Raw genomic sequence first — 27,563 nt, 5'->3', positions numbered from 1 at the left:
GGCAAGGGCATCCCATGATGTAGCACTCTGGATTTTGTTTGTGGATATAAGCAGCGACTCCTTTGTGCTTGCCCACCATGACAGAGGCATTATCAGCACAAAAGGAAACACAATTTCCCCACGGAATTTTCCTGTCACTGAACTCATGATCAAGCAGTTTGAAAATGTTTTCTCCAGTGGAATCTTGTTTGCACGCAGGCAAACTTAGCAAACCTTGCTTCACAATCCCAGCACTGTTGTCATAGTACGAAATCAGGACAGGATATAGCTGGGCCTCACCACTGTCATTGCTGCCGTCTGTAGCTAGGCTAAATGGAGCTAGTCTAGCAATATCGGCAATAGATGAAGCAGTAACATTTGACAATTCACCAATTATTGCTGAAGTTTTTGTTCTTGCACATCCATACTTTGAAGCAACTTTTGAATCTGGAAACATCTTTTGAAATAGAGGTCCAGCATGATCCGAGACTGATATGGGCAAGTTATGTTCCACAATAAATCCACTAAAGAGAAGTTCCGCTCGGGTAACATCCTCTTCCTCGCTTGTCCCTTGTTTGGTGAAATAATTCAGAAGTGTACCGGTACTCGTGCTCGAAGATCTCTCCTTTGCAATGTCTGTGTGCCGTTTGCTTCCAACGTGCTTCCGAATATCATCGCGACCTCCGTGCTCAACTGAAATATCAACGCTGCATACTGTACAATACGCATGATGAATTCCTCTTTCAGACTTTCGAATACACGGGTATTGGAGACTGTATTCGGTCTTGTACTTCTGAGACCATTTCTTGGTCTTCGTAAGCTTCTTTTCTGCCATTTCGTAATCAACATCGAGGGCTTGAAGCATCGGTAACTTCGAAGTCGATGTTCCACAGCTGCAGCGCGACTCGTAGAACTCTAGCGGCTGTTAAACACCGCACGGTGGTCGCGACCGCCGGGCTGGTACGGGCCCAGCTGCATGCAGTGAGCGTATCGCATGCATATACACTGTGCATACATACCGCATGCACTGTATTGCACACATACCGCATGCACTAAATCTCAGTGCATGATCGCATAAGCGAGATCCAGACCCAATGTTTCGCTGCTCCTCATTTGAATTTGCAATTTTTTACGTACAATTTGGTAGCAGCGAACGTTATGGAGTTACCACATGCTATACGTAGCAGACGATGCTTTTCATTCAATTCTCACACTAGTACATTCTGATTAGTGAACAGTGCAAAAATATCAAAATTTCGGGAGGATAAGGATAGTGATCGTAAGGGCGGGAGTTTGGGTGAATTTTCGGAAGCCTCCCGATGAAATCGGGAGGGTTGGCATTGCTGCGTTTTATTGGCCCTCCGCCGTCGCCTTCCGCCAATCGTGATCACGGGGCGGAGCCATCCGCAGTACTGTCCTGTGATGTCACGGCAAGCCTCCAGGGAATACTAAAAGAGGTTTACGCAGACACACTTACCCTATCCCGTATCCCTATCGAATTACGTGACAATTATCATTTCCCCCTTGAAGAAATGGACATTTACTAGACAACTTATCACCACTGAATTGCTCCTTATTACATCGAGATCCTGGTAAACTCGAACAGCATGGCATACCTAATTAAACATCCTAATTACCCTTTGAATGCATACCCCCCCTCAAACGTAACACTGCCCCCTCCTCTGGTACCGCAGCTCCTGCAAGGTATATCACAGGCGCTACCGTACCAGCCTTAACACTTACTGACTCACACCTATTTAACCTAACGAAATAAAGTAGGAGGGGCAATGGGCAGCGAGTCGCAGCTAACTTACCTATCCTGCTTAATGTACTACCTCCTTATGGCCTTATCCTCGCCTAAACAATCATTCATTTTTTTTTATTATTTTTTTTATTTTATCACATGAGAGCACTGAGCGAAGTTGCACTCCATCCTCTGGATCATCGCTCTTGCCCAACACTCTTCCAGTGATCTGGGGAGGGGAAACAAAAGGTTCCACAAAAAAAAAACACAACACTTATACTTTACATTCCTACTCTAAGCCTTAACGACACTATTCACGGGATATTTTCACTTGACCGCGTCCCCCAGTGGATGCTAATAGACCCAGCGTTACCTGGGGAGACAATTTTAAAATTTACTTCAGCCCAAAATTATGCGGACATCATGCCCTTGCTGCACATGTCAAGTTGTGCGGGATCGAGTGGGACTCACACATCTTCACAACACTCACACCATGCTCATCATCACATTTTTAGGTCATGGTCCTCATTTTAATGATGCAGGCTGAATCCCGTCATGGCCGTGGGGTGGGTTACCACAAGATGATGGGGGCATCTCAGGTGCAACCATGCCCACAGGTAAGCTTAAGTCCAACCCGGACGTTTCTCCGCCCCGCTCCCTTTGATTCCCACCCCCCTGGTAGCCATCAGCTCTCACCCCGTGCAACAAACTGGAAGGGGTCTCACTGGCTCCTCTGGCCTTCCTGGGTCGCCAAGGTCCTACCCACCTTGGTCGCCCAACCAGACCCTCTCCCAGTTGCCTCCAGACACTGTCACCGTTAGCCACCAGGGGTGAATCTCCTTGAAGGGGGTCGCAATTCCCGCTCACCGTGAGCTTCAGCAATTCCTGTGGACAAGCACATCATCCCCACCCACAAAACCCACATGACTCCCCCACCCCATCGGCCTTACATGTGACACCTGCATTTCTAACACTTCACCGACCATGACCTTCCCTGTTACCACACCATATCCAATAAAAAAATCAACATGTGCACCATACATTTCACTTCTTAACTTGAAACAACTCACACAGCACTTTTCCTCACCCAATCCACGTACCAGCCATTGGACAGCCACTCGTTCCCGCTTTGTTACCAATTACCCACTGTCCCGATTGTCACTCTAAAACCCAGCAGAACTTACAAACCCATGCCAATTTTCCCACAATTCATTTTTTTCACCAAAGGAGGCACTTTGCCACAATCTCAGCAGCCGAGCATGGCCATATATGCTCAGCCCGATCTAGTCTCCCCGACCCCCGACAGTGATTTCCGGACCCGACCTATGAAAGGGCATCTCGGATAGACCTGGCGGTTCAGCAGGAGGATTCATCCTCTCCGAGTCTAAAAGTCTATTGGAGGGTCCCTCCATCGCCGGGTACCGGCAATATCATTGCATGTGTCCTCTTCGCCCGCACCGGAAACAACTCCCCATAAAAGGCCCCCGTGGGTATCAGTGTAATGTCTCTTCCGGTTCTGGACCCCCTCGGCCATAATCAAATTGCTCTATTGGCAGGGCTGGACCCCGTCGCTTTGGCACACCAACTACCGAATTACCCCTTATCAAACTTGACAGTTTCTGGCAAATTTCCTGTAACATTTGGGTAATGCCAATTTCTCTCAGCCCCTCTCCTTGATCCTGAATCTCCGCCTGTCGGACCATCACCGATGGCCTCTCTGGCACCCGACCCGGCCGCCTCCACGAGGCCAGCCTGGCTGTGCACTCAGCCGCTCGGTGAACGGTGGGTGGATCCTGTAACTCCACTAGCGCTCGGACCTCAGGGTCAGGAAGAGCAGCTAAAAATTTCTCTAGTGCCAGTCTGTCCCATGCCTCCACTGTTAGGTCCCGATACGCAATCCTAACTGAGTGGTAAATGTCCTGTGCCAGCTCCTGCACTGTCTCACCCGGCTTTAATCTGCGGTGCTGGAGCTGGGCCCGCACCAGATCATAGTTCGCTGCGAACCCAAACCGACGGCTCAACGCCTCGCAAATGTGGGAGCTGGTCAACATCCCCTCCGCGATCACGTTTAACACATCTGCGGCTGGTCCCCGCAACGTTGCCACCAAATTCCCTGTACGTTCCCGCTCATTCCACCCGTTTAGTCGGGAAATGCACTCAAATTGCGTCAGAAAAGCTTCAAGGCTCCCTGACGCGTCAAAATTTACCAGGGGAATCACTTTTACGGTGGCCCGCTTCCCAGTTTCTCCCTTGTCCGAATCCAGCCCAGGGATCAAACACCCTTGTGGCTGCGTATCCAATTTCGGAGCCCACTGTGGCCAAAGATGTTTTGTGGTGAGGGTCTCATGGGTCAATTTTTCCTCCTGTTCCAAACGTTGAATGGACCGATTCACCTCTTCCCGCAGGATCTTCTGGGCCCGCACAACCTCCTCCAAGGCTCTGTCGCGAGTTTGTAGCTGCTCCTCAACCAACCCGGACACTCTACTTACAAAAGACGGCTCTACCAGGCCTTTATCCAAGACTTCATCTTGGCTCATAATTTTATCCTGTTCGTCCAAACGAGCCTCCAATCCTTTTACCTCCTCCGCCAAATTCATCCCTTGCTTCCTCAGCTCTCCCCACTCTTCTACTTGCAGCTGCATACGAGCATCCACACAGGCACGATGACGCTCCAGGCTTTCATCCACTTTATCAACCCGAATGTTCGTTGCATCAATTTTATCTACCAATTTTTTTCGTATATTTTCCCCCTCCAATGTAATTTCTACCTTTGTTTCCTCCAATTTATCCTCGAATTTACTTTGTATTTCCCCAAATTGAACATCCACACACTCCTGCATTTCAGTTTTCATTTTCTCCATCTTTTCCCCCAATTCATCCCTCATTAAATCAATCCGTGCACCCAACTGTTCCCCCATTACCCCCAATTGATCTGTCATTTCTGCCATTTGTGCCGTCATGTCTGCCCTCTGTGCCGTCATGTCTGCCCTCTGTGTCACGAACTGATTTTCCATTTGTGCCGTCATTTCTGCCCTCTGTGCAGTCATGTCTGCCCTCTGTGCAGTCATGTCTGCCCTCTGTGTCACGAATTGATTTTCCATTTGTGCCGTCATTTCTGCCCTCTGTGTCACGAATTGATTTGCCATTTGTACCGTCATGTCTGCTATTAAACGTTCCAACATTGTCCAGATCGTCATCGCACCGGTTTCCGGTGCTGCCGGCTCCATTACGGGCAATGAAGGACGGTCCACGCTTGGAATGGGGGAGGTTTCGATCCTACCCCCATCTCTCCCTCCTTCCCCCGACTCGCTGCCAGACACGTGGCCTTCCTCCTCAAACATCTGCACATCCGCCATGGTGCAGAAGTCCCGTTTTCTGCCAATTAAATTTAATTTGAAAAATCCCGCCAAAAATTTCCCGCGCTTTTCTGTAGTAATTTTATATTCCAATCCGTGGCGAGATTTCAGTTCTGGTATATTCTCCCGATACCGAATATAATTTAGAGGGGTTCGAACATCCAACACCCTGACACCAATGTGACATCCACGGGACTTGAACAGTCCCGCCAACGTAGAATGAGCTGAAACGATGGAAGCGGTTTATTTATTTATAACCCAAAGATGGCGGTTTTAATCGCTCTACCGCAAACGGGACGAGGAAGGTGGCACGAGTCGCTTTTCACTGAGTTGATAACGTTTATTTCTCTAACCAGAAATAACAAGACCCGGCAAGAAGAGGGATCCGGGGCGATTCGACGGGATGGTGGTGTGGGTTCGGGCGTGGGGAAAACACAAACAATTCCAATGGATATACCAATCTCAAACCCTCTAAGGCGCCAGGTACACACACACACACACACACACACACACACACACACACACACACACACACACACACACACACACACACACACACACACACACACACACACACAAAACGGAGCTGGTCCTGGTGGTCAGGCTGGCCCGTGGTGTAAACGCAACAGTCCCTAGATTGGCGTCGGACGAGCTGGCATTGCGCTCGTCAGGGGCAGGAGACACCGTGGTGCTGTCGACCTCCTGGTGTCGGCCCAAGTCCGCTCACAGCCGCCAGGGAACCAGTTCTCGCGTCAAGTTGCGAGCAGGAGAGGGAGGCAGGTCCACCCGCCGTTCGACCCCGTACTCCGAGCCAGCAGAACCCCAGAGCCAACCAAGGTGAGGCACGAGGCACAACAAGTCCACGAGACACGATCAAATCCAGGATCGAATCAGCCCAACAAACAGCACGCTCCCAGCACAACAGCCTCCACCAGAACGGTTTCTCTTTACCGATCTTCTTCCTCAGTTCGACCACGTACTCCGAGCCAGCAGAACCCCAGAGCCAACCGAGGTGAGGCACGAGGAACAGCAAGGCCACGAGACACAATGAAACTAGGATCGAATCAGCACAACAACACAGCATGCTCCCAGCACAACAGCCTCCACCAGAACAGTTTTTCTGTCCCGATCTTCTTCCTCCTCCCCTTTTCCCCGAACAGAGCCTTTTTATCCTCGAGTCCTCGTCACTTCCAATTGAGCCGTTTTATTGGCCCTCCGCCGTTGCCTTCCGCCAATCGTAATCACGGGGCGGAGCCATCCGCAGCACTGTCCTGTGACGTCACGGCAAGCCTCCAGGGAATACTAAAAGGGGTTTACGCAGACACACTTACCCTATCCCGTATCCCTATCTAATTACGTGACAATTATCATTTCCCCCTTGAAGAAATGGACATTTACTAGACAACTTATCACCACTGAATTGCTACTTATTACATCGAGATCCTGGTACACCCGATCAGCATGGCATTCCTAATTAAACATCCTAATTACCCTTTGAATGCATACCCCCCCCTCAAACGTAACTATATATATATATATATATATATATATATATATATATATATATATATATATATGTATATATATGTATATGTATTTGTACCCCCAGTTTTTAATGGTACAACAGTTTCTTCGACCCGTTGGAATACTATATATATGTATATGTATTTGTACCCCCAGTTTTTAATGGTACAACAGTTTCTTCGACCCGTTTGAATACTATATATATATATATATATATATATATATATATATATATATATATATATATATATATATATATATGTATATATATATATATATATATATATATATATATATATATATATATATATATATATATATATATATATATATATATATATATATATACATATATATATATATACATATATACATATATATACATATATACATATATATACATATATATATATATATACATATATACATATATATACATATATACATATATATATACATATATATATATATGTATATATATATATATATGTATATATATATGTATATACATACACACATATATATATATACACATACATATACACATACATATACACATACATATATATGTGTGTATTAGTACCCCCAGTTTTTAATGGTACAACAGTTTATTCGACCCGTTGGGATACTATACCACCATTTAGATTTTTTTCCCTTCCTCTCAACACTCCCAATTTCCAAACGGTATCAATTTCTTTCAGAATGGTACTTTCGGAATCAAATTTTGCCTCAATAATGGTTATACAATGTATGTGGGGTTGACATGATTTTTTTTGACCTTGACATAATTTTTAAGGTCATGACCCAATTATAGACATTTAATATTTTTCACCAAAATTTGACTGAGGTTTGTCCGATCAGAATTAAATTGTCTTTTCTAGATAGCCCAGAGCAAGCTGCATTTACGCTTCATTTACATCATACGCCTCTGAGTTAAAGGTCAAGGTCTTACATCCCTTTGAGTACTAAACCACAATTTAGGTTTTTCTCCATTTTTTTTCTGCCAATGTCAGAGCTGTATCTAAGCCTGTTCGACTTTAGGCATTAAAAATTGCATCAATAATGGCAATAAAAAATATGCGGGGTTGACAACATTTTTTGATCTTGACCTAATTTTGAAGGTCATGACTCAATTATAGACATTTTAACATTTGTCACCAAAACTCGACCAAGGTTTGTCTGGTCAGAACGAAATTGCCCTCTCTAGAAAGCTTAGAGCAAGGTGCGTTTAAACTTAACTTTGGTCATACCCTTTTGGGTTCAAAGTCAAGGTCAAATGGTCTGAATAAAAACAATGCATTTTTTGTCATCGCTCAATTTTACCAATGCCGAATCTCAAAGACCGTGGCCTTCCAAGATGTTCTTGCATCATAATCATGCACTTGTACAGTTGAGCACTTTATATTTGTTTTGTGTCCTTGACCTACTTTTTTTCGGATTGTGACCTCATTAAGAAAAAAAAAACACCTTTATTTTCACTACTTGAATAATTTTCCTCTGATTTTCTTGATGTTGAATGGTATGGATAGATTGTAGATGTGCACACATTTTCTTTATTTGCAATGTATCGCAAAATGTTGGTCAAAGTCATATTGTGGTCAGAAAAAATATGACCATCATTGGATAATGGGCCAAGGGTAAGCCGTAGGCAATCGCTTTGGGATCACAGATTATTTTTTTTTGTAAAAATTATATTTGAGCAAATTTTCTAAATTAATATTTGATCTTAGAAATTTGTTGCTTTCCACTCAATACAATTGCAGTCACCATTGTACAACTGAATTGAACATGATACTGACTCTTCCTCATATTTTAATGATTGAAAAGAAAGTTAATTATTGCAGCTTGTAAACTTGCGAGATTTTAAACAAATTTTATGCTGGAACCAGGCCGAAAAAAATATTGGCACCACAAGCCTGGAAATAAAGCACAATTTAGTTCATGCTGGAGTGACATAGTGAATGATCATTGCATTTACTTTTTGAACATCATCATTCAGATTTTGCATATCTTGTCATCTCAACATCGTGGCCGTGCATGAAATTAAAATCAATCGCACAAAGTGCCATTGCTCGTGACTACCATACATTAATTAGGTCCATTTATTTATCTTGAAGGATGCACAAAATATTCGAAACATTTTTTCAACATTGGAGTTAAACCGATGAACAAGGAAATCAAGAAAAAAAAACGCTGACTTTTGCGAATGGCAGGAACAAACTGCTTTATGTACCACTCATTACACAGTAACTTAGGAAAATGGTCATAAGGTGACACAAGCATTCAAACAATGGAACTTTCAGGGGGAAAAAATAGGGCAGGAGAAAATGACTGGAGGAAAACCGGAATCTCACAGTGACAAGAAAGGAGTATACATGGGATAATATCTGGTAGGCTAGCCATGAGGTATGTGCACTTGCATCTGGGCTGTCTAGCATGGGTTCAAATCCCAACACAGCTATAAACTGTCACCCTGGTGTTATGCATGCAGGGTGAGGCATCAATGTGTCTGCCATTCATCTGAAGGAAATTCAGCTGGAGCACTTGTCTGCCAGCATTGGTCATTGCTGGATCTACCAGCAATGGTCGTTGGTGGACGTTAAAAATCCCATGGTGTCTTTTATGAAGAGTAGTTGGGTTGTCACTGCCAACTCTGAACGAATTTCAAATTTCTACACCTACATTCAAGTATCCTGCATCGGAGTTGCGATCTTTACAGTATTGGTTACAGCAAAGAAACCATTTTCGACTTGTTATGATGTGCTCTGTAAAAAGTATTGGCATCCAATTGTTTATATTATTATTATTATTATTATTATTATCATTATTATAGCTGCTCGAAACAAAGTTTCCAAGAGTCCAGGAATAGTAACTACTGTACTTTTGTTTGAACTTCACATTGAAATTTATTTATTACCTACTACCTGTGGCAGACTGGCACTCTTTAACATTGACTACAACATTCTATGTTTCTCACTACATTCAGAATAATCTGGAAGCTTTAGTTTAACTTTAATGCTGACATCTGTATTTACCAAGGGCAATCAAAAAGTTAAACGAATGAGGCATTCATATTACTCGTACAATAGTGCAAGACATGCCAATGTTGGGAAAAAAAACAATTCCCCCAAATGTAGTTCGACAGAATTATGAAGAAAAAATATTTTGTGACTATATAAATAGTAGCATACATTGGCCCAAAAAAGTATTCACCCCCCCTCTTCCAAAGTTTTCACATGTTGATTCCATCTGAGCTTATTTCATGATGCTTTCAAATCAAACTTAATATATAGTCTTCACAAACTACTCCAAAGTGATAAAATAAATGCAGATAAAATGTGAATAAGTTAGATGAACAGAGAAAGCCAGATGATTTTCAGTTGCATAAGTATTCAACCCCTTTGCCAAATTTAGCCTTAATCACTTCAAGAGAAAGTTTTTTGTTTGAAAGGTTACAAAATAAGTGTAATCGGTTTTATCAGCATGGAATCAGTGGTTTAACTTAAAAATTAAAATCCCCCATTTACCTCAGGAGTTTTTTGGTGCAATTCTCTTGGTCAACCAACAAGGCAAACATGAAGACCAAGGAGCTTTCCAAATAAGTCAAACATGAAGTGGTGGAGAAGCTCCATCCAGGAGAGGGTTATAAGAAGATTTCAGTCTCTCATTATCCCTTTGAATACGGTGAAATCCATCCTTAAGAAGTGGAAGACATATCATACCACCCAGACTCTACCCAGATCAGGTTTTGCCCATCCAAACTCAGCAGCCGGGCAAGCAGGAAACTGGTTTAGGATGTCACGGTAAATCCAACAATGACTTTGAAAGATCTGCAAGGTTTTATGTCCATCCAAGATGGTGGTCAGTGTTCATCAATCAACAATATCCCATTCCCCTCACAAGTTTGGCCTCTATGGACAGGTGGCAATAAAGAAGCCATTACCAAAAAAAACACATCTAAAAGCTCATATGGAGTTTGCAAAAATGCATCTTTATGATCCTGCAGGCATTTGGAGAAAAGTTTTGTGGTCAGACAATGATGGACACTCAAAACTGAGTTGACAAGGCGCCACTAGGTTTTAGAGGAGAGAGACATGTCTGAAAGCTCATTCTTGAGATGAGACAGATGTTGTTTTTAGGATTTCCTGAGAGAATACACACACTTGTTGTGATCTTTGTGGAATGATCTGAGTTTGCCTTCGGTCGGATTTGCCTTCCAGGAGGTGAATGGAAGTTGTTTCAAAGCAACTGCCTCACTACAGGATCCAGAGTACCAAAAGCGGGACGATGGGTAAGATAAATGAAGATGAGGTGGGATTAATTTGCATAAGAGAGAGCAGGTTTCTGTGGAAGAATTCCCAGGCTGAATTGATATCAGCGGCAGTGGATATCGGAGACCAGTCCTGAAGTGTAAAATAACAAACAAACAAACACACGACAATACCTCCTCCAGCAGACCCCACAAGAAGGTGGGATTAATTGAGACCTTTAAAATAGTGTTAGTATTTGTAGTCCTTATTGAGTTTCACTCTTAAACTCTCTGGAGTTTCAGCTTCAAGGCTTAATTTGAGACTTTCTTTCCAAGATGTGCAGTTAAAGAGGCACAGTCTTCTGCATTGAGGAAGGAAATGGGAAAAGGTTCGTGTGAAGATCAGCCTGGTACAGACTGTGATAATCAGACATATTTCCATCGAAATGCCACTGGACACATGAATATTTCATGCATAATGAATCACAGGCAACTGTTTGAATAAACAGGGGATCACTGAAAGTTGCATTATTTATCCATGAGAAGGAAAATGCACATCGATGATAAATAATTTATAACGTACGCATTGTCGATATCCATGTTTAGTTTTTCTTTTCTATAATTTTTTTTAATCCCAAAAAATTAATTTCTCAATGCTGCTCCAGCTCTTGGGGTTGAGAATCGTGGATGAAGAAACCAAGTTTCAGAGAATGCTTTTTGCTTGGTGCATCATTCGATAAAAAATTTAATATTTTATCCTTGCATTATATTACTTTGCTTCATATTTACAGTACTGTCACAATTTGTCGGAATTACTTTTATCTTCCTCGAGATGGGATGAAAATTTAAATTTAAACCCAAATCCAGTAAACATTAGTGAGATCAACAAGTATATCGAGAACAAAACACAGTTTTGTGAAAGAATTGAGAATGTACTATACCGCCAAGGGGATACGGGATTGAGAAGTTGAAAATTGAAGGCAGGATGTGGAGGCGACTGCAGAGAGGGTAAAACAACTGTTTGACGAGTGGGATATCACTTAGGGAAGGTTTGGAAGAGATGGGAGACAAGGGAGAAAAGACAATGGGCAGGTGAAGAGCATAGGATGGGAGGTGGGAGGTCAAAGGTTCCATCACATTATTGCACTTAATTAATAAATGCCCCCCTAATGGGAAATTCTTAAAAATGGTGACAATCTACGGACACTATCGTAAATCCTAAGAGCCATCAAAAACACTTTGTGAAATGTAGTTTCTGCCAAGAGACGAATGTAACACATTTGCACTGAATGCACAAATCACTTAAACACTTCCAGAAAACACGATTGAAACACAAGCGTCTTTACCGCAACCCTGTCTAGGGCGAATTTGGCCAGTGACTGTTTCATGGTGGCAATAAAACATAAAACTTCCCAAACACTTAGTGATAACAGCTCTTTGCCAATAAGGTTGTTTATTACATCAGGCTTTCGACCCTTATTCTGCTTTCTCGTTTATCTGCAGCAAACACATCAGAATAGTGAACGCAAAGCAGCGTTAAATTTTTGCCTCTGTCAGTGTCTGGATACAATCTTGATAATTATTTGCAAGAAAAGCACTTCACAAAGCTCTTTTCCAAAATTTACATTCAGAAGTGAAATGCTAGCTTTTGCGAGATCACGGCTTTTGAGCGTCTTATTAACAACTTAACCGTGGTTTATCAACTGGGATTAAGAGGTATTAACAGAAGGAGTTGGAACAGAATCGGTATAGATTGAAATGAATCATAAACCAATGAATATAAAATTACATTGGAAAGTCAAAATTACTTCTTTATCGCTGGTTTTGTCACAAGCATTGGACAAATTGGATTTCTTTTATCATTAAGCTATTGCCACCTTGCTATTTCACAAATATCTTTCCAACTCGTTCAATTCCAAGTTGCTGAACTTTATAATAAATCAGTAATTTTTATGAAAAGATCACTTTTCCGGGAAAAAGTTTCGAGGCTAGATTAATTAATTATTGTGAATAACTAATTTAAACCCCAATAACAAAATCCTGCATTGTACAACCACAATACGTTGCAGAAAGCTGCAATGCCCCAAACATTTGGTAGGATTCCTTTTGGTCTGTTGAGTGTAGTTGCACTAGAGAAGTGATACATAAAATTTACCTCCACCACCGAAGGTGAAGGAGGTTATGTTGTCACCCCTTTCCGTCTGTTTGTTTGTCTGTGTTAAGGATATCTCAAAAAGTTGCGGATGGATCCGGATGAAATTTTGTGGACATGTTCGGTGTGTGACAAGGGTGAACTGATTAGATTTTTGGTGAAGATCCGGATCCGGATCCGGATCCGACTACAAGAATTTTTTAAAGTGATTCTTCACCTTTGAGGGATTGGGCCAAAAACGATAGAGCATGATATATCACAAGGTTGTGGACAGATTTGGACGAAAGTTGGAAGACATGTTGGGTCTGTGGCAAGGACGAATTGATTCGATGATGGTGAAGATCCGAATCCCGATCTGGTTGCGAGAATTATTTAATTTCCAAAGTGATTCTTCACCATTGAGAGATATGAGAGAGGGCCCGATATGTTCTCGTGGATCAGGCATTACGTGGCGGAGGTATGCGCTCTACTGAGTGCCTCTCTAGTTAGTTGTTGTTTGCAAATCCATGTTGAACTGGGATCCAAATTTGAATTCAACGCAATGACTATGTCACTCTGCTGCTGATGCAGTGCCCTTGAACACTATGGCAGGTATTTTGACTTGTTTAGCATGCCGGTGATAACTCACCTCCTCATTCTCAAAGACACCGTGTGATCATTAACGTCCACTAACGACCAATGCTGGCAGACAGGACACCAATTTATCACATCCATCCGATGAACAGCACACACATTGGTGCCTCCTCCGAGATGTGAAACACCAGGGAAACAGATCATAGTTGGGTCTCAATTCAAACCCAAGGTAGACACTTAAGAGACAAGTGCAATGACATATTGTGATATTTGGTAGCTGTTGATGAATCTTGATGTGATGGCCTCGGTTGATATCTAGACTCTGTGATCTGTTGGCCAGATCAGTGAATTTCGTGTCATGTTGTCCTATTAAACATAAGCTTCAGCCAATCATGGATAAGACATGGCTGCCTCCATAAAAAGCAACCACATTCTGAGATGTTCAAGAAGACCAGATCACTTGCTACCCACAGTTTAAGCTGGAAATTGGAATTTGTTCAGAGCACCGATAATAACTCGACGACTCTTCGTGAAAGGGACACTGAGAGATCTTCAATATGCACCAACGATCAATCCTGGCAGAAGGATCTTCCAGCTTAAAGTCCTGCTTATGTAAGTTGTATACATTTATGCCACGCCCTGCATTCAAAACACCAGGGTGACAATTTATAGCTTGGGCGAGATTCAAACCCAGGATATACAGCTTAAGGTCAAGTTTGCAGCCCTCTTGGGTCTAGACTATTCTACCAGCCCCGACACAAGGCATACTATATACAGATACATGCAAATAAATTTATTTCTAAAATTTTCACGACATAATAAATATGGCAAGATAACTTGTTAGAATATTCTCAGCACTGAATTTTGTAGATATGACATCCATCAAGTTTGATGAGACAACAAAGTTACTGTTTTGGCTTCACACAAACACATTGTCACATTTCAGAATTATTTTTGCTCTCGAGGCCATCTTAAACCAACTGTCCCAGTTCCATTATATTTGAGCTAACCTGAAGAAAGAAAGTCAGGGAGCCATTTTTTGAGCAAATTCGACAAAAATAGCCTGTTTCCATGATTAGTTTTTTCTGTAGTTGTACATTGTCAAGGCTCGGAGAAAGAGTGAACACAGAAAATATAACAAAGGGAGCAGGAGACGAGAGGGGTGGGAGAGGGAAGCACAAAACAGTGGGGAATAGACATACGAGATCTGTGGAAGGGAGAGGGATGGGGGTACATGGGATAAAGATGGGCACTACAGGGACTTTCAGAAAAGAAAGCAGGGAATTTGAAGGAGATGGGTTTGGGGTGGATTAACGGAGGTAGAAAAGATCATGGTTTTGAATTATTATTATTTTTTGTAAACCTTGTCGAGGCTCGTATGAGAGCAAACACACAACGCACAGCAAAGGGGGGGGGGGCATGAGACAAGAGGGGCAGGAGTGGGAAGGACAAAACAGTGGGAAACAGAGACATGAGATCTGTGGAAGGGAGAGGGATGGGGTGGGGAACACGGGGTATATAAGATGGACATTACTGGGACTTTCAGGAAGGAAAGCAGGGAATTTGAAGGAGGTGGGTTTGGAGTGGATTATCAGGGGTAGAAAAGATCAAGGTTTTGGATGGGGCAAGATAAGAGGTGGTGGTGAACAACTATTTTGAAGGCCTGGAGGGAAGAATGGGATTGAACAGAGTGTGGGAGTTTATTCCAAAGGCGGGAAAAAATAGGGATGAAAGAGTGAAGGTGAGCAGTGATTCATGATTTTGGTAGTTTTACCAGAAGGGAGTTGTTGGCGGACCTTGAGCGCCCTGCGGAAATGTGGTGGGGACAAATCGCAGACAAAGCAGGGGTCAAGACCGGAGAGGAGACGGTAGAAGACAGAAAGACCACCGACCTGTCTGCGGTGAGAGAGTGAGAGGTCCAAAGAGTCAGCCTCATCACGGGAGATACCAATGATCCTAAATGCTTTGGTTTCTACAGTGTGAAGCTGAGAAAGGTGAGAGGCAGGAGCACCAGCCCAGAGGGGAGGGCAGTACTCCATCAGGCTGTGGACGAAAGTTTTGTATGTAGTCAAGAGCTCAGGTGGGCTGAGGAAGGACTTTGCATGACAAAGATGTGAGATGATGTGAGATGGATTGGGGGAATATGGGAGATGGTGGTGAACAGCTGTTTTTAAGACCTGCAGGGAAGAGTGGGATTGAAGAGAGTGTGGGATTTTGTTCAAGAGGTGGGAAAAATGAGGAATAAAAAAGTGAAGGTGAGCACTAATTCTTGAGTTTGGAAGCTTCACAAGAAGGGGGCTATTGGCAGACCATCTGCACCCCGCGGAAATATAGCGGGGGACAGAGCACAGACAAAGCAGGGGGAAGGCTGCAGAGGAGACACTAGAAGACAGAAAGACCACCGACCTGCCTGCAGTGAGAGAGTCAGAGACCCAAAGACTCAGCCTCATCGTCGGAGATATCAATGATCCTAAAAGCCTTGGTTTCCACAGCGTGAAGCCGGGAAAGGTGTGAGGCAGGAGCACCAGCCCAGAGGGGAGGAGCAGTACTCCCTCAGGCAAGTCGTGAGGTCCAAAAGCTTAAGTAACAGGACTTCTTCAAGAGCGTTGTTTAGAATGTAGATGGGGGGTTTTCCAGAAGGTCCTTTCGGAGAGACGTGGTGAGAGTGCGAGGTATGTCAGGAATTAAAGACATGTTCCACGTGTTGGACCAGTTTGTGATCTTATCCAGATCTGCAGAGTGAAGAGGCTACTGCCGAACAGAGTGATGAGAGATGGTATGGCAGAGGGTGGAGTCATCAGAAAAGAGATAAAGATTTTCCAGAGAGTCGGAGAGATCATTGATGAAAACCAGCTAAAGCACAGGGCCTAGCACACTGCCTTTAGGAACTCCAGCCTGGACAGGAAGATAAGAGAGAGCCATTAAGAGCCACACGTTGTCTGTGACAAGAGTGGAAGTCTGCGAGCCATGAGTGGAGATTGCCTTGGATACCATAAGAAGAGAGTTTGGTGAGCAGTGCGAGGTTCCAGACTGTATTGAAAGCATGCGATGTGTCTTGGGATATGGCTCTGATTTCATGTCTGGCATTGAGGATCCCCATCCATTGTTGGGAAAGCAGAAGCAGTACGTCCAGGTTAGAGTGACCTCGTCTGAAACCAAATTGATGATCGGAAATCAAGCCATTGGAGAAAAGGAAGGATTTCATGTCTGAAGCGATGATGGATTCCATAACCTTCCTGATGATTGGGAGAAGGCTGATTGGTCTGGAGTTGCAGGGATCTGTTTTTGCACCTTTTTATGCAGGGCAGTGATGTTAGCAGATTTCCAGGCAGATGGCAGATGACCTTGAGTAAACGAGTAGTTCAATTAATTTGTGAATGAAGTCGTTCAATTTCTTGGAAGTTCTTGGGTTGAAAAAAACTTTTAAAGAATGAGTGGGTAATAAGAAAAGAAATGAAAGTATCGTAACTTGAAAAATTTCTCAACTTTTTGGGGATTTATTTCTAACTTATTAGGTTTTTCTGCTTCAGGACGTTTATAGAAGTTTAAAATTATATATTTTTTTTTATTATAAAATGGCCTTATACACATACACAAGCAACATTTTAGTTTCCTGCCTTGAGACTCTCTGCATTAGTTAGGATAAGGAAAACACTAGCCCTTTCACCTTACGATAATGATCCACCACTTAGTTGTTCTCTTTAACTGTACAGCGTTGTGATAAAATATAAATGGTCCACTTTGTTTTCGAGCATCTGCAGCCATCTGCACTGCTTCTTCCCAAAGTCGCACATTAGCCATGTTTGAAATCTTCCAGGTGTCTTCATTTGTAACGTACATTATATCCGGAGTGTAAACAGGAAGAGCTTAAGTGTGAGAGTTCCCATCTGCAAGGTTCACTACTCCCAGCCCGCTATGTGGGCGATGTCATTTCTCGATGTTAAGGCATTCCTTGCTGCAACAGGACTAGATAAAGACTCAGACTTGTAGGATGCTGAACATGTGTTTGGAATAATTATTGAAATATTTTAAGTTGATACGCGTTCACCGGAAGGGAGCTGAATTTGCTCCATCAGGAAATGTGCATCACAGAATGCATAATCTAAATGCTCTACTTCATCTCAGATTATTAAATATACATGGTGATGTATAAGTATAATGCACGGATGAACTCATGCGGGCATGCATATAAGACCATGGCACTTTTTCTTCGATGCTATCGACAATGAAAGTTGTGTGGATGACGTAACTGAAATTATCACTTGAATCCTTTGTATAAATATAACACATTTTTTGTGCAAATGCACATGCATATTTTAGGCAGAATAATTGAGGTGTAGTACTTGTGACAATTCCCCACTTTATCCAACAGAATCACCAGACTCGATGGCATAATTGTTAGAGCGTCCGCTCTGAGTCTGTTAGGTCGATGGTTTGAACCCTGGCTGAGTCATACCAAAGGCTTTAACAAATGGTACGTGCTGCTTCCTTGCTTAACACCCAGCCTTTAGGAAGGATAGAAGATGGACAAACAACTAAAAGTTGGCAACCATTATGCAAGGTACAAGACCTAATGGCCTTGTGCTATATTGAAATTCCTTACAAGGGAACTTACCATAATCTCTCCATGTTTAATATCCTACTGTTTAAAATAATATTCTGCATAGTCTTTCATGCCTGCAGTGTAAATTTAGAGAGAGTAAATGAAATCTGGAGGGGAAAGGCCATGATTGTGGCTGAAAGTCCTAAAACATAAACCAGTGATGTCTTACTCACTGAGCCATCAATAAAAACTCTCTTGGAATCAAGAAACTTTGGTAGTTCAGACAGTTGACAGCTGGTAGTGTTAAAGCACACTTTGTCAGAAAACGCATCAAAGATTTTGTAATCTGCCAACACATGTCATGAAATAATGATGTATTCTCAAGAAAGTCACGTCTTTCATATCTATTGAGTTGTCAGTTACTCTTACAAAGTTTCTCAAAATCATTTTGACAACACCATGTTGCTTTGTGTAAGTACCATGTAATGGCCTATTATCGGGCCAGTCGTTCACATAGGCCGAACTAATTGTTCGAAGAACAACCATCAAATTATAGAGTAACGCTGACAGATTTCCCATTTGCTTTCCTCCAGATAATCGTTTATTTGAGCAAATTGTCGCGTACTGTTAAGAAGTGATGTTACAAGGATGATTTTGTCAATCAGATGTTTGCAAAGCGATTTTTTTCGTGGAATAAAAGGAACTGTGAAAAGCATTTATACGATGCAATTATTTGGTTAACTGTATTCCATCAATCGTAATGATAAAGAAACAATCATAACAACAACAACAACAACAGCAATGCATGAAGATTGCTTTCTGGTTAGAAAGATAGCTTGATGAGTTTCACTTCATAAAAAGGGGAGAAAAAAAAACACAACGGGGTGAGAGGGACAGGTAGCGTGCTTTTGGCCATTAGAGGGTTTATTGAGAAATGCCTAAAGCTGTAAAATAAATATTCTGAAATGAGCTGTCAGTATGTCAACAACTTTGATGAGAGCTGGGGATAAAAAAAAAAACAACAAAAAAAAGCACACACACACACACACACACCCTCCTACTGTAATTTTATTTATATAATTATTTTTAAAAGAGGCCAAATGCTTTTGTGGTGCGAAACCATTTTAGGTGGGAGTGTGAGAAGTGAAAGGGGAGAGACATTTTACATGCTTGTTAATGGTTCTTGTAATTAGACCACAAAATCCTTTCCTGAAGTCATTTCACTCATTTCTTACCAGAATGAATTTTGATTCAGATGTCACAGCTAGCTTGAGGATCTATTTTCTCTGACTTTGTGTGCTGAGAGATATTGTCAGGGCATCATAAAGGCAGGTGCTATCGCGTGAAGGTTCACTGTTTATTGCTACCTGTTGGTGTCCATCTCTTTCTCAGGTTTAGACAGGGCAGGCATTTGGAATTTGCCAAGGGGACAATCACACCCTGGATTATTCATTCTGATAGGGCTTTATTGGTCTTTTAACGCCCACTGATAAATGCTAACAGAAAGAACAGCTGACTTGACCTCAGCTCTAAAACGATGACGTCATTCATGTTAAACCCCACCTGTGAACCATCAGAATGGCATGTTGTGGTGAGATTTTCTTGCATGGAGAATCAAAACAACATTTTGTATCACAGTTTAACAAGAGTTCAGACTGACATCACTTAGCTTGGTCTTGTGCAAAGAAAGAGTGCTGATAAACAAAGAGACTGGGGTAATCAAGGCAAAAGAACAGTTGACGGATACATGTGGATAGTTTGTTTGATGAACCAATGTATCTTAAAGTATTGAAATTCTGGGTATGATCATATCATATCAACTATGCTCGAAAAAAGAGGGTCAGTTGTGCTAAAGCAGTTTCTTTGGCTACGATTACAATCCAGCATGGGTCGCCACTCCAACACCGTCGAGGTATGGCAGATTAAAAATTAAATATACGAGGGGGCATCCCCACCTTCAGGGAAGTATCTGTGTTGGCCCACTGAACAAGGATCGTCACTTAGTGTCTGGGGAGTCAAAGAGATGTAAAATTGTCAAGGATAGCACTGTGATCATTATAGTATCACCAGGATGCGTCACCAGGTGAGGAAAGTGTGCGATAAAGATGCCACACCATGATCAATATTGTAATCACTGCTGTGAGAGGTGAGGTAACACGAGATGAAGAAAGCATTGGATAAAGATGCCGCACTGTAATTATCAATATTGTAATCACCACTGTGGGAGTTTCCTCACATGAGGTGAGGAAAACATGTGATTTGCCACATCACCTTGATGGACCGTTGTTTGCTGACGCAGATAGACGCGATAATAATCGACACGAATACGGTTCTGGGAAAATCAGGCACAATCAATTGGTCATTGCCACGACCAATCGACGAGTGAATATTGCTGACATAGCTACAGCCATACAACCTCCATTTGTTATAGTAGATATAGTAACCACTTAACTTTCTTTTTTTTTCAAACTACAGACACATTATTCAGTTTATGGACAGATGTGTGGTTACTATAACGTCACACAATACATTTTTTGTCGATAAGAGTGAGGAAGAGCAAGGTTAGAATGACAGTGACATGGAAGGCAACAGTTGGACAGAACTGGCAAGGAGGTAAATGACCAGGAAAAGAAAAAAAAGAGAGAGGAAAAAAAACAAACAAACACTGAAATTAGCAGGTGAGAGAGTTGGGTTTGGAAGAGTTAATAGGGTTAATACAAATTATCATGAGTTAAGATGAGAGATGACATGGGGTGGCAGTGCACTGCCTGCTTCAAACCATGGAGAGAAGAATGAGACAGGACAGCCTCTGAAAGGCAGTTCCATAAATAGAAAGGAGAAATAAATAAGGTGAGATGTGCAGTTAACCTCGATTTTTCAATTCTAATTAGTAGGGGTTACTAAAAGAATACGTGCATACTGGGTTGGAGGACTGAGAGAGTGGAAAAGATGGGAGAAAACAAAGAGAACAGCAAGTCTCTCTGTGATATGAGAACAACAGACCTTGTGCTTTGGCTTTATCATGGAAGATTCCAATAGTTTTGAGAACTTTTAATGCGACAATGTTGGAGAGACGGATGTGATGCTGGAGCACCGGCCCATAGGGGATAGTAGTACTCCATTGAGCTATGGATAAAAGCCTTGTAGACTGTGAATATCTCTGATTTCTCATGGAAAGATCAATCAATGGAGGGTGCCCAGTCTGTGGCTGGCTTTGGAGTCCAGCTTTTCTACGAGGTTCGCCCCTTGAAAGATCATGGTTGATATTGAGGCCGAGAAGTTCAAGAGATTGAATATCTTCCAGTGTATGCCCAAGTAAATAGATTGGTTCATATAGTGATCATTCCAAAGTGAAAGGTTGAGACTGTGGGGTTTTCTAGGATTGAAGTACATGTTCCATTTATCAGACCAGTATCTCATCATTTCCTTATCAGCAGAGAGAGAAGCAGTTGCTGTATGCCTTACAGATGGATGGGGGTACTGAATGGAACAATATGGAGTCATCTGTAAAAAGGAAGTGTGGTTACTCTAGAGCATCAGAGAGGTCATTAACACAGATGAGGAACAAGACAGCCCAAAAACACTGCCTCGGGGGAACTCATGCGTCCACTGTGAGAGGGAAGTAGAGTGTTCCATTGATGGCAACATCTTCATAAGTTGAGGAAATCAGATATCTAGGAAAGAAGGTAGCCTTCCATGCCACAGGCTGAGAGCTTGGCAAGCAAAGCAGGATGCCAGACTGTTGAATACACGAGACATGTCCAGGGAGATGGTCCGAACCTCTTGTTTGAGATTGAGGATCTCCAACCATTGCTTAGTGAGAAGCAGAAGCATGTCCAGCATTGATTGAGCAACAAAGAATCCAAACTGATGGTTAGAGATCAAGTTGTTTGAAAACAGGAAGGACTTGACATTGGAAGCAATGATGGATTCCCTGACTTTGCTTGTAAATGGAAGTCAACTCACTTCCTACAGTTGGTAGAGTTCAGTCCTGGACCCTTATTTTGGATGGGAGTGATGTTTGTTGACTTCTATACAGATGGTTGGGTGGGAGGGGGCGGCTGGGGGAGGGGGAGGGCAGTGAAAAGAGGACAGACAAAAAAGGGCAGATAGGGGGAGAGCATGAAAGGCAGAGCACGATTTGGAAACGATGTCACTGATGTCATCTGGGCCCTTCCCAGAAGCACTGTCATGGCCGGACAGAACTAACTTTACCTTTTCTAGTGAGGACACAGAGTCTAGTACACAGTGGGTATGTCAGGGTAAGATGGGGACAGAGTGGGGCGGTTTGGGTAGACCTGATTTGCAGGCAAAGACAGAGTTTCATCATTCTTCCTTGTCTCATCCAGAGTCTGCAGTGCAGCCATTTGAGTTGAGGGATAGGATGGAGTGGGAGCATGTACCAGAGATATACTTGACAAGATATACCATGATGATTTGGAGGAAGGAGACGGCTCAGAGAGTTTGGCTATTATACTTGCAAGAAATACCCAATGCAAGCGGAACAAGTGACAATAAATATGCAACACTCAAACAACAGATTGCTGCACACGTTTTTGTGGGCCTTACAGAAGGAAGGAAAGTTACCCTCAGTCGAGTTAGCATGATGTATACTAACGATTTCTAATCAAACATAGGACCGCCTGTCCTGATGCTCACCTGGATCAGGAGCAAGTCACTCAAACTCCCCGCAGACCTCCTTAGACCCTGAATTTTTTGATGCCGTGAACAAACTTCGGTACATCAGGGGTGATGAAGGTTGTGGTCAAGTTTCATTGAAATTGTGCATGTAGTTCAGAGAAGAGAACAAATACCTACTTTGGGGGTTGGAAACCCCTCCTATAGATGCCCTTAATGAGCGCAGATTTTGATGCGGTCAATAAACCGGTACATCATGGATGATAAAGGTTGTAGTCAAGTTTCATCAAAATTGTGTGGGTAGTTTTCAAGAAAGCAGCAAATACATATTTTGTGGGGTCAACCCTTCCCCCCTACCCAGTAGAACCCCTTGATGAGTGCAGATTTTTAATGGAGATGGTACATCACCGGTGATGAAGGTTGTGGTGAAGTTTCATGGAAATCATGTGTAGTTTTGGAGGAGACAACAAATACCTATTTTGGAGGGTCAATCTCTCCCCCCCCTCCCTCCTACCCCATAGACCCCCTTAATGAGCGCAGATTTTGATGCAGTCAATACACCTTTGTTAGGCATCAGGTATGAAGCTTGTGGCCAAGTTTCATCAAAATTGGTTGTTTGATTTAAGCGATAATGGCTGAAGTGTTTACAGACTGACTCTGGCTCACTGACTGACCTGCGGACACTGCTCGATCACATAAGCTCCCCGGAACTACATGCCAGGTGAGCTAATAATTAATGAAATCATTCCATGCTTTGAAAACACGTTTGACTTTGAGTGACAATAAATATGCAACGCTCATACATCACATCTTCAAAAAATAATTTACTCTTATTTACAACATATAGAGACAAGAATCAAGTATCTACTGGTATCTTTTCACAAGTTTGGCACACAGTACAATTTTTTAATACGTCGTGTTTTTTATTATATTTTAAATTCTTGATTGGCATGCACTATCTTATCAATATTCAATCTGAATATCAAAACGACCACTATCATCTTGTTGATATTCACACCACATTTAGCCAAAACAAAAGAGCAATAATGTACAATCCAACATGTGCCAAGAGTTCGTTTACTGATATAACTAAGTAATTATTTCAATAACAATTTTTTTTTTCATTTTACTTTTCATCCATTTTCAGATAAACGTGTCATAACCTTTTGATGACAGCATTGCAATTTTGCAACTTATACCTCGATACTGTTGTCTGATGCACAATTATTTTGCTGAAAAGAAAAACATGGAAATCAGGGCAAACTGACTTTTGGACCACCTTGCATTTTGTGATGAAGCGACATCTGGGTGATGCCATGGTTTGTGAGACAAGACAGTTCTACGCTTTTGAGTCAGTGGTTCCTGCATTTCTCTTGGGGTTAATACAACAAAAGTAATCTACTATATAAATGGCAGTCCTTCTGTCTGTGTCTGTCTGTCTGTCTGTTTTTTTGTGACGAATAAGCTCCAAGACCAGTGAACCGATCTTGATGAAACTTTACATATATATAGAACTAACATTCAGCTCCAGGATGTGCTAAGTGGCTCTCCATAAAAATGAAAAAAAAATATATATATATGTATATATTAAAAAAAAATATATATATATATATATAAAATAAATAAAATTTCCATTAGAAAAAAAAAAGCCTTTCGAATAGTGCGCCGGTGTATTAATCATAACAAAAGGATTCTTGGTTAAAAACGCTAGAGTTTTTTGAAATACAAAATGTTCGTATTCGTTGACTTTTTAAACATACACATTCTCCTCCTGTTATTTGAATTCTCGAACTGCACGCGCACGGCAACAGCTAACTGATGATAGATCTGCTCATGAACGAGCCAGGCAAGTGGAGTCAGCTGCAGAGAGAGAGAGAGAGAGAGAGAGAGAGAGAGAGAGAGAGAGAGAGAGAGAGAGAGAGAGAGAGAGAGAGAAAGTGAGAGAGAGAGAGAGAGAGAGAGAGAGAGAGAGAGAGAGAGAGAGAGAGAGAGAGAGAGAGAGAGAGAGAGAGAGAGAGAGAGAGAGAGAGAGAGAGAGAGAGAGAGAGAGAGAGTCGTCTTACTGCTGATATATATATATATATATATATATATATATATATATATATATATATATATATATATATATATATATATATATATATATATATATATAGTTGAAAGTGTGTCTGTCTGTGTGTCTGTGTGTGTGTTTGTCTGTGACCTATGCACGCGAAAAGTACTGGACTGATCCTCACCAAACTTCACATGCTGACAGAACATCTACCCGGGAGTGTCCCGATGTAAAAGAATTGTACTTCCGACTTGCGGTTTCCGAATTATGACGTCATCACCTGATTTCGTAACGTTAATTTTTCAAGTTCAGCCGATTGACATGGGGCCAACGCCATTTGCAATAGAATGAAAAAATAATGCTACAGTCAATTGAAGACAATGACTTCTGACTTCCCGGTTTCCGAATTATGACGTCATCACCTGATTGCGTAACGTTAATTTTTCAAGTTCAGCCGATTGACATGGGACCAACGGAATTTGCTAGAGAATGAGAATTAATGAAGTCGCAAATGATGACATGAAACCAGCCTCACATTGTTGAGGCATTATGGTTTTTTATCTGATGCGGCAATAAATCTTAACATTTTTGAACTCGAGTCTTCTGCATATAAAACATGGCGGGGAAAATATCATATTATCGTGGTGATGAAAAAAATAATAATGGTGGCAGCCTCTACAATCTTACAATTAACTGTGACATATACTCCTTCAGACCCACCGTCATCCACGGGATTCCTGTGCGGAGCAGGGGTATCCCTGCTAGTACATAGATATGGCACTTTGTTCAATGAAAAAAAACCTATCGTGTTATCGGTTCATCCCACGGTTTAGGAGAGAAGAGTTGTGGACTTGTTGTATCTGGATCTCAGAAGAGTTGTGGACGGATTCGGCCGAAACTTGGTCGACAGGTTGGGTGTGTGACAAGGACGAATTGCTTCGATTTTTGTGAAGATCCGAATCTGGATCCGGATTTGAGAATTTTTTAATTTTCCAAGTCATTCTTCACCATTGAGAGATAGGACCAACAGCATGATATTTCAAAACTTGGTGGGTGAGTTGGTTAGGTGACAAAAACAAGGTGATCAGATTTTGGTTCAGGTCCGGATCCAGATCCAGCCTATCAGTGCGATGCAAATTGTAAACTGTTCAGCCTAGCGGTGGTGTGTGCTCCAATGAGTGCTGTTCTAGTTGTTGTTGTCGACATTTATTGCATTTTTACTTTTGTCACAGGACTGTTGTTGTTGTCTCAATTTTTCCATTCATCACAAGATTGTTGTTGTTGATGGTCCTCCAATTACATCACGTGTCAGTCCTTCTCTTCACCCGTCCTGAATGGGTATATCCACGAGTTACCTCTGCTACTGAAGGTGGACGTAGGTTATGTTTTCACTCCTGTTTGTCTGTCTGTCTGCCTGGCTGGCTGTTTGTCTGTCTGAGGAGGATATCTCAAAACGTTGTGGACGGATTCGGACAAAACTTGGTTGATAGGTTGGGTGTTTGACAAGTATGAATCGATTCGGTTTTGGTTCAGGTCCGGATCCAAATCAGGCCAGGCCTATCAGTGCAAATCAAAACGTAAGCTGTTCAGCCTGGTAGAGATATCTATTATAGTTAATAATATAATTGGATAAAAGGAAGAGAAGAGAGGTTAGGGAAGAAAACTGGAAAGTAGAGATGTTGTGTAGTAGAGTGGAGAAGGGGCAAGTGGTTTATGAGATGGTGGAAATTCAAGGGACTGTAAAGGGACTATTTAGGGGACATGTAAGTTGGGGGAAAAAAAACTTAATCTTTTCCTGAGATAATATCTCGTTTTCGTCCGAATTGCCGTCCGAATGATGATATATGGTTAGTAAGAATATGCTGTTGTGTTTATATGTACACCTTGTTATACAATAATTTTTGGTATCTGTTGGAGGATTGTGGATGTGACTTTCAGATAACCTTTTGGATACCCCTCATATCTAATTTTGATAAATGTACTTTTGTCAAAAGTCCATCAAATTAATTGATTTATATACATTGTGGAATATAAAAACAAAATTTCATGTGACGAGATACTTATGACAGTCCCATAAACGAGGTTTATTTTATTTCTCAATATCGAGACATACTTGTAATTATAGTAAAAAAAAAAAACAAAAGAAAAAGTATTCCTTCTTGTATGTTTCATGTGAAAGTTTTACTGAAGGTTAGTTTGTTCGTCAAAGTGTTGGGAAATGCTCAGTCATTAATCATTTACATCATGGATTTGTGAGATGTTCATAACTACACAGGTACCATTAATATTTACAAACAACGGAACTCATTTTGTACATGCTGAAGGGTCCGGGTCAAATCAAAGTTATAGCCATTCAATTGTGATGGTCATAGTGCTTGTAGGATATCCAGGACAACAGTGAAGGCAACATTGGCAAAATGGAATGACGAGTCGTCTGTGATATCAGGATACCGAGAAAATTGAAGGTTAAAATCTACAAGACAGTGAGTAGACCAGTTATAATGTTCTAGCAGTGGAACGCAAGATGTTCAGCTTGATATAGATGTTCATGGGATGAGAATCTGAGACAGATGATTGGAGAGGATGAGATGAGAATGCTTCAGTGCATTATTGGAATACTCATATCAAAGAAACTGCGTAACAGAAAGTTTCCTCCCTGAAGACGTCTCTGACTCCCAAGAATCTCTCCCTGGTTACTCCCTCCTCTGGTATGACAGACCTGTGCCTTGTCCTGGTGGAGGAGTTGCTCTCT

General features: G+C 41.9%; 1 protein-coding gene across 1 annotated transcript in view; it reads right to left on the bottom strand.

Annotated features, from left to right (window-relative positions):
* The window catches only part of LOC147029652 (uncharacterized), a 443,651-nt gene that overhangs the window by 216,541 nt on the left and 199,547 nt on the right, over positions 1–27,563 (bottom strand). The window contains exon 8 of the mRNA XM_085872860.1: positions 11,794–11,891. Within this exon, the coding sequence (XP_085728986.1) occupies positions 11,794–11,891 (98 nt within the window). The remainder of the gene's footprint in view (positions 1–11,793; positions 11,892–27,563) is intronic.

The sequence above is a fragment of the Eptatretus burgeri genome, chromosome 3, assembly GCF_056783735.1.
Source record: "Eptatretus burgeri isolate ZD-2024b chromosome 3, Ebu_testis_v1, whole genome shotgun sequence".
NCBI lineage: Eukaryota > Metazoa > Chordata > Myxini > Myxiniformes > Myxinidae > Eptatretus > Eptatretus burgeri.
The sequence above is the reverse complement of the archived record's forward strand: the minus strand, read 5'-3'. Positions and strand labels throughout refer to the sequence as shown.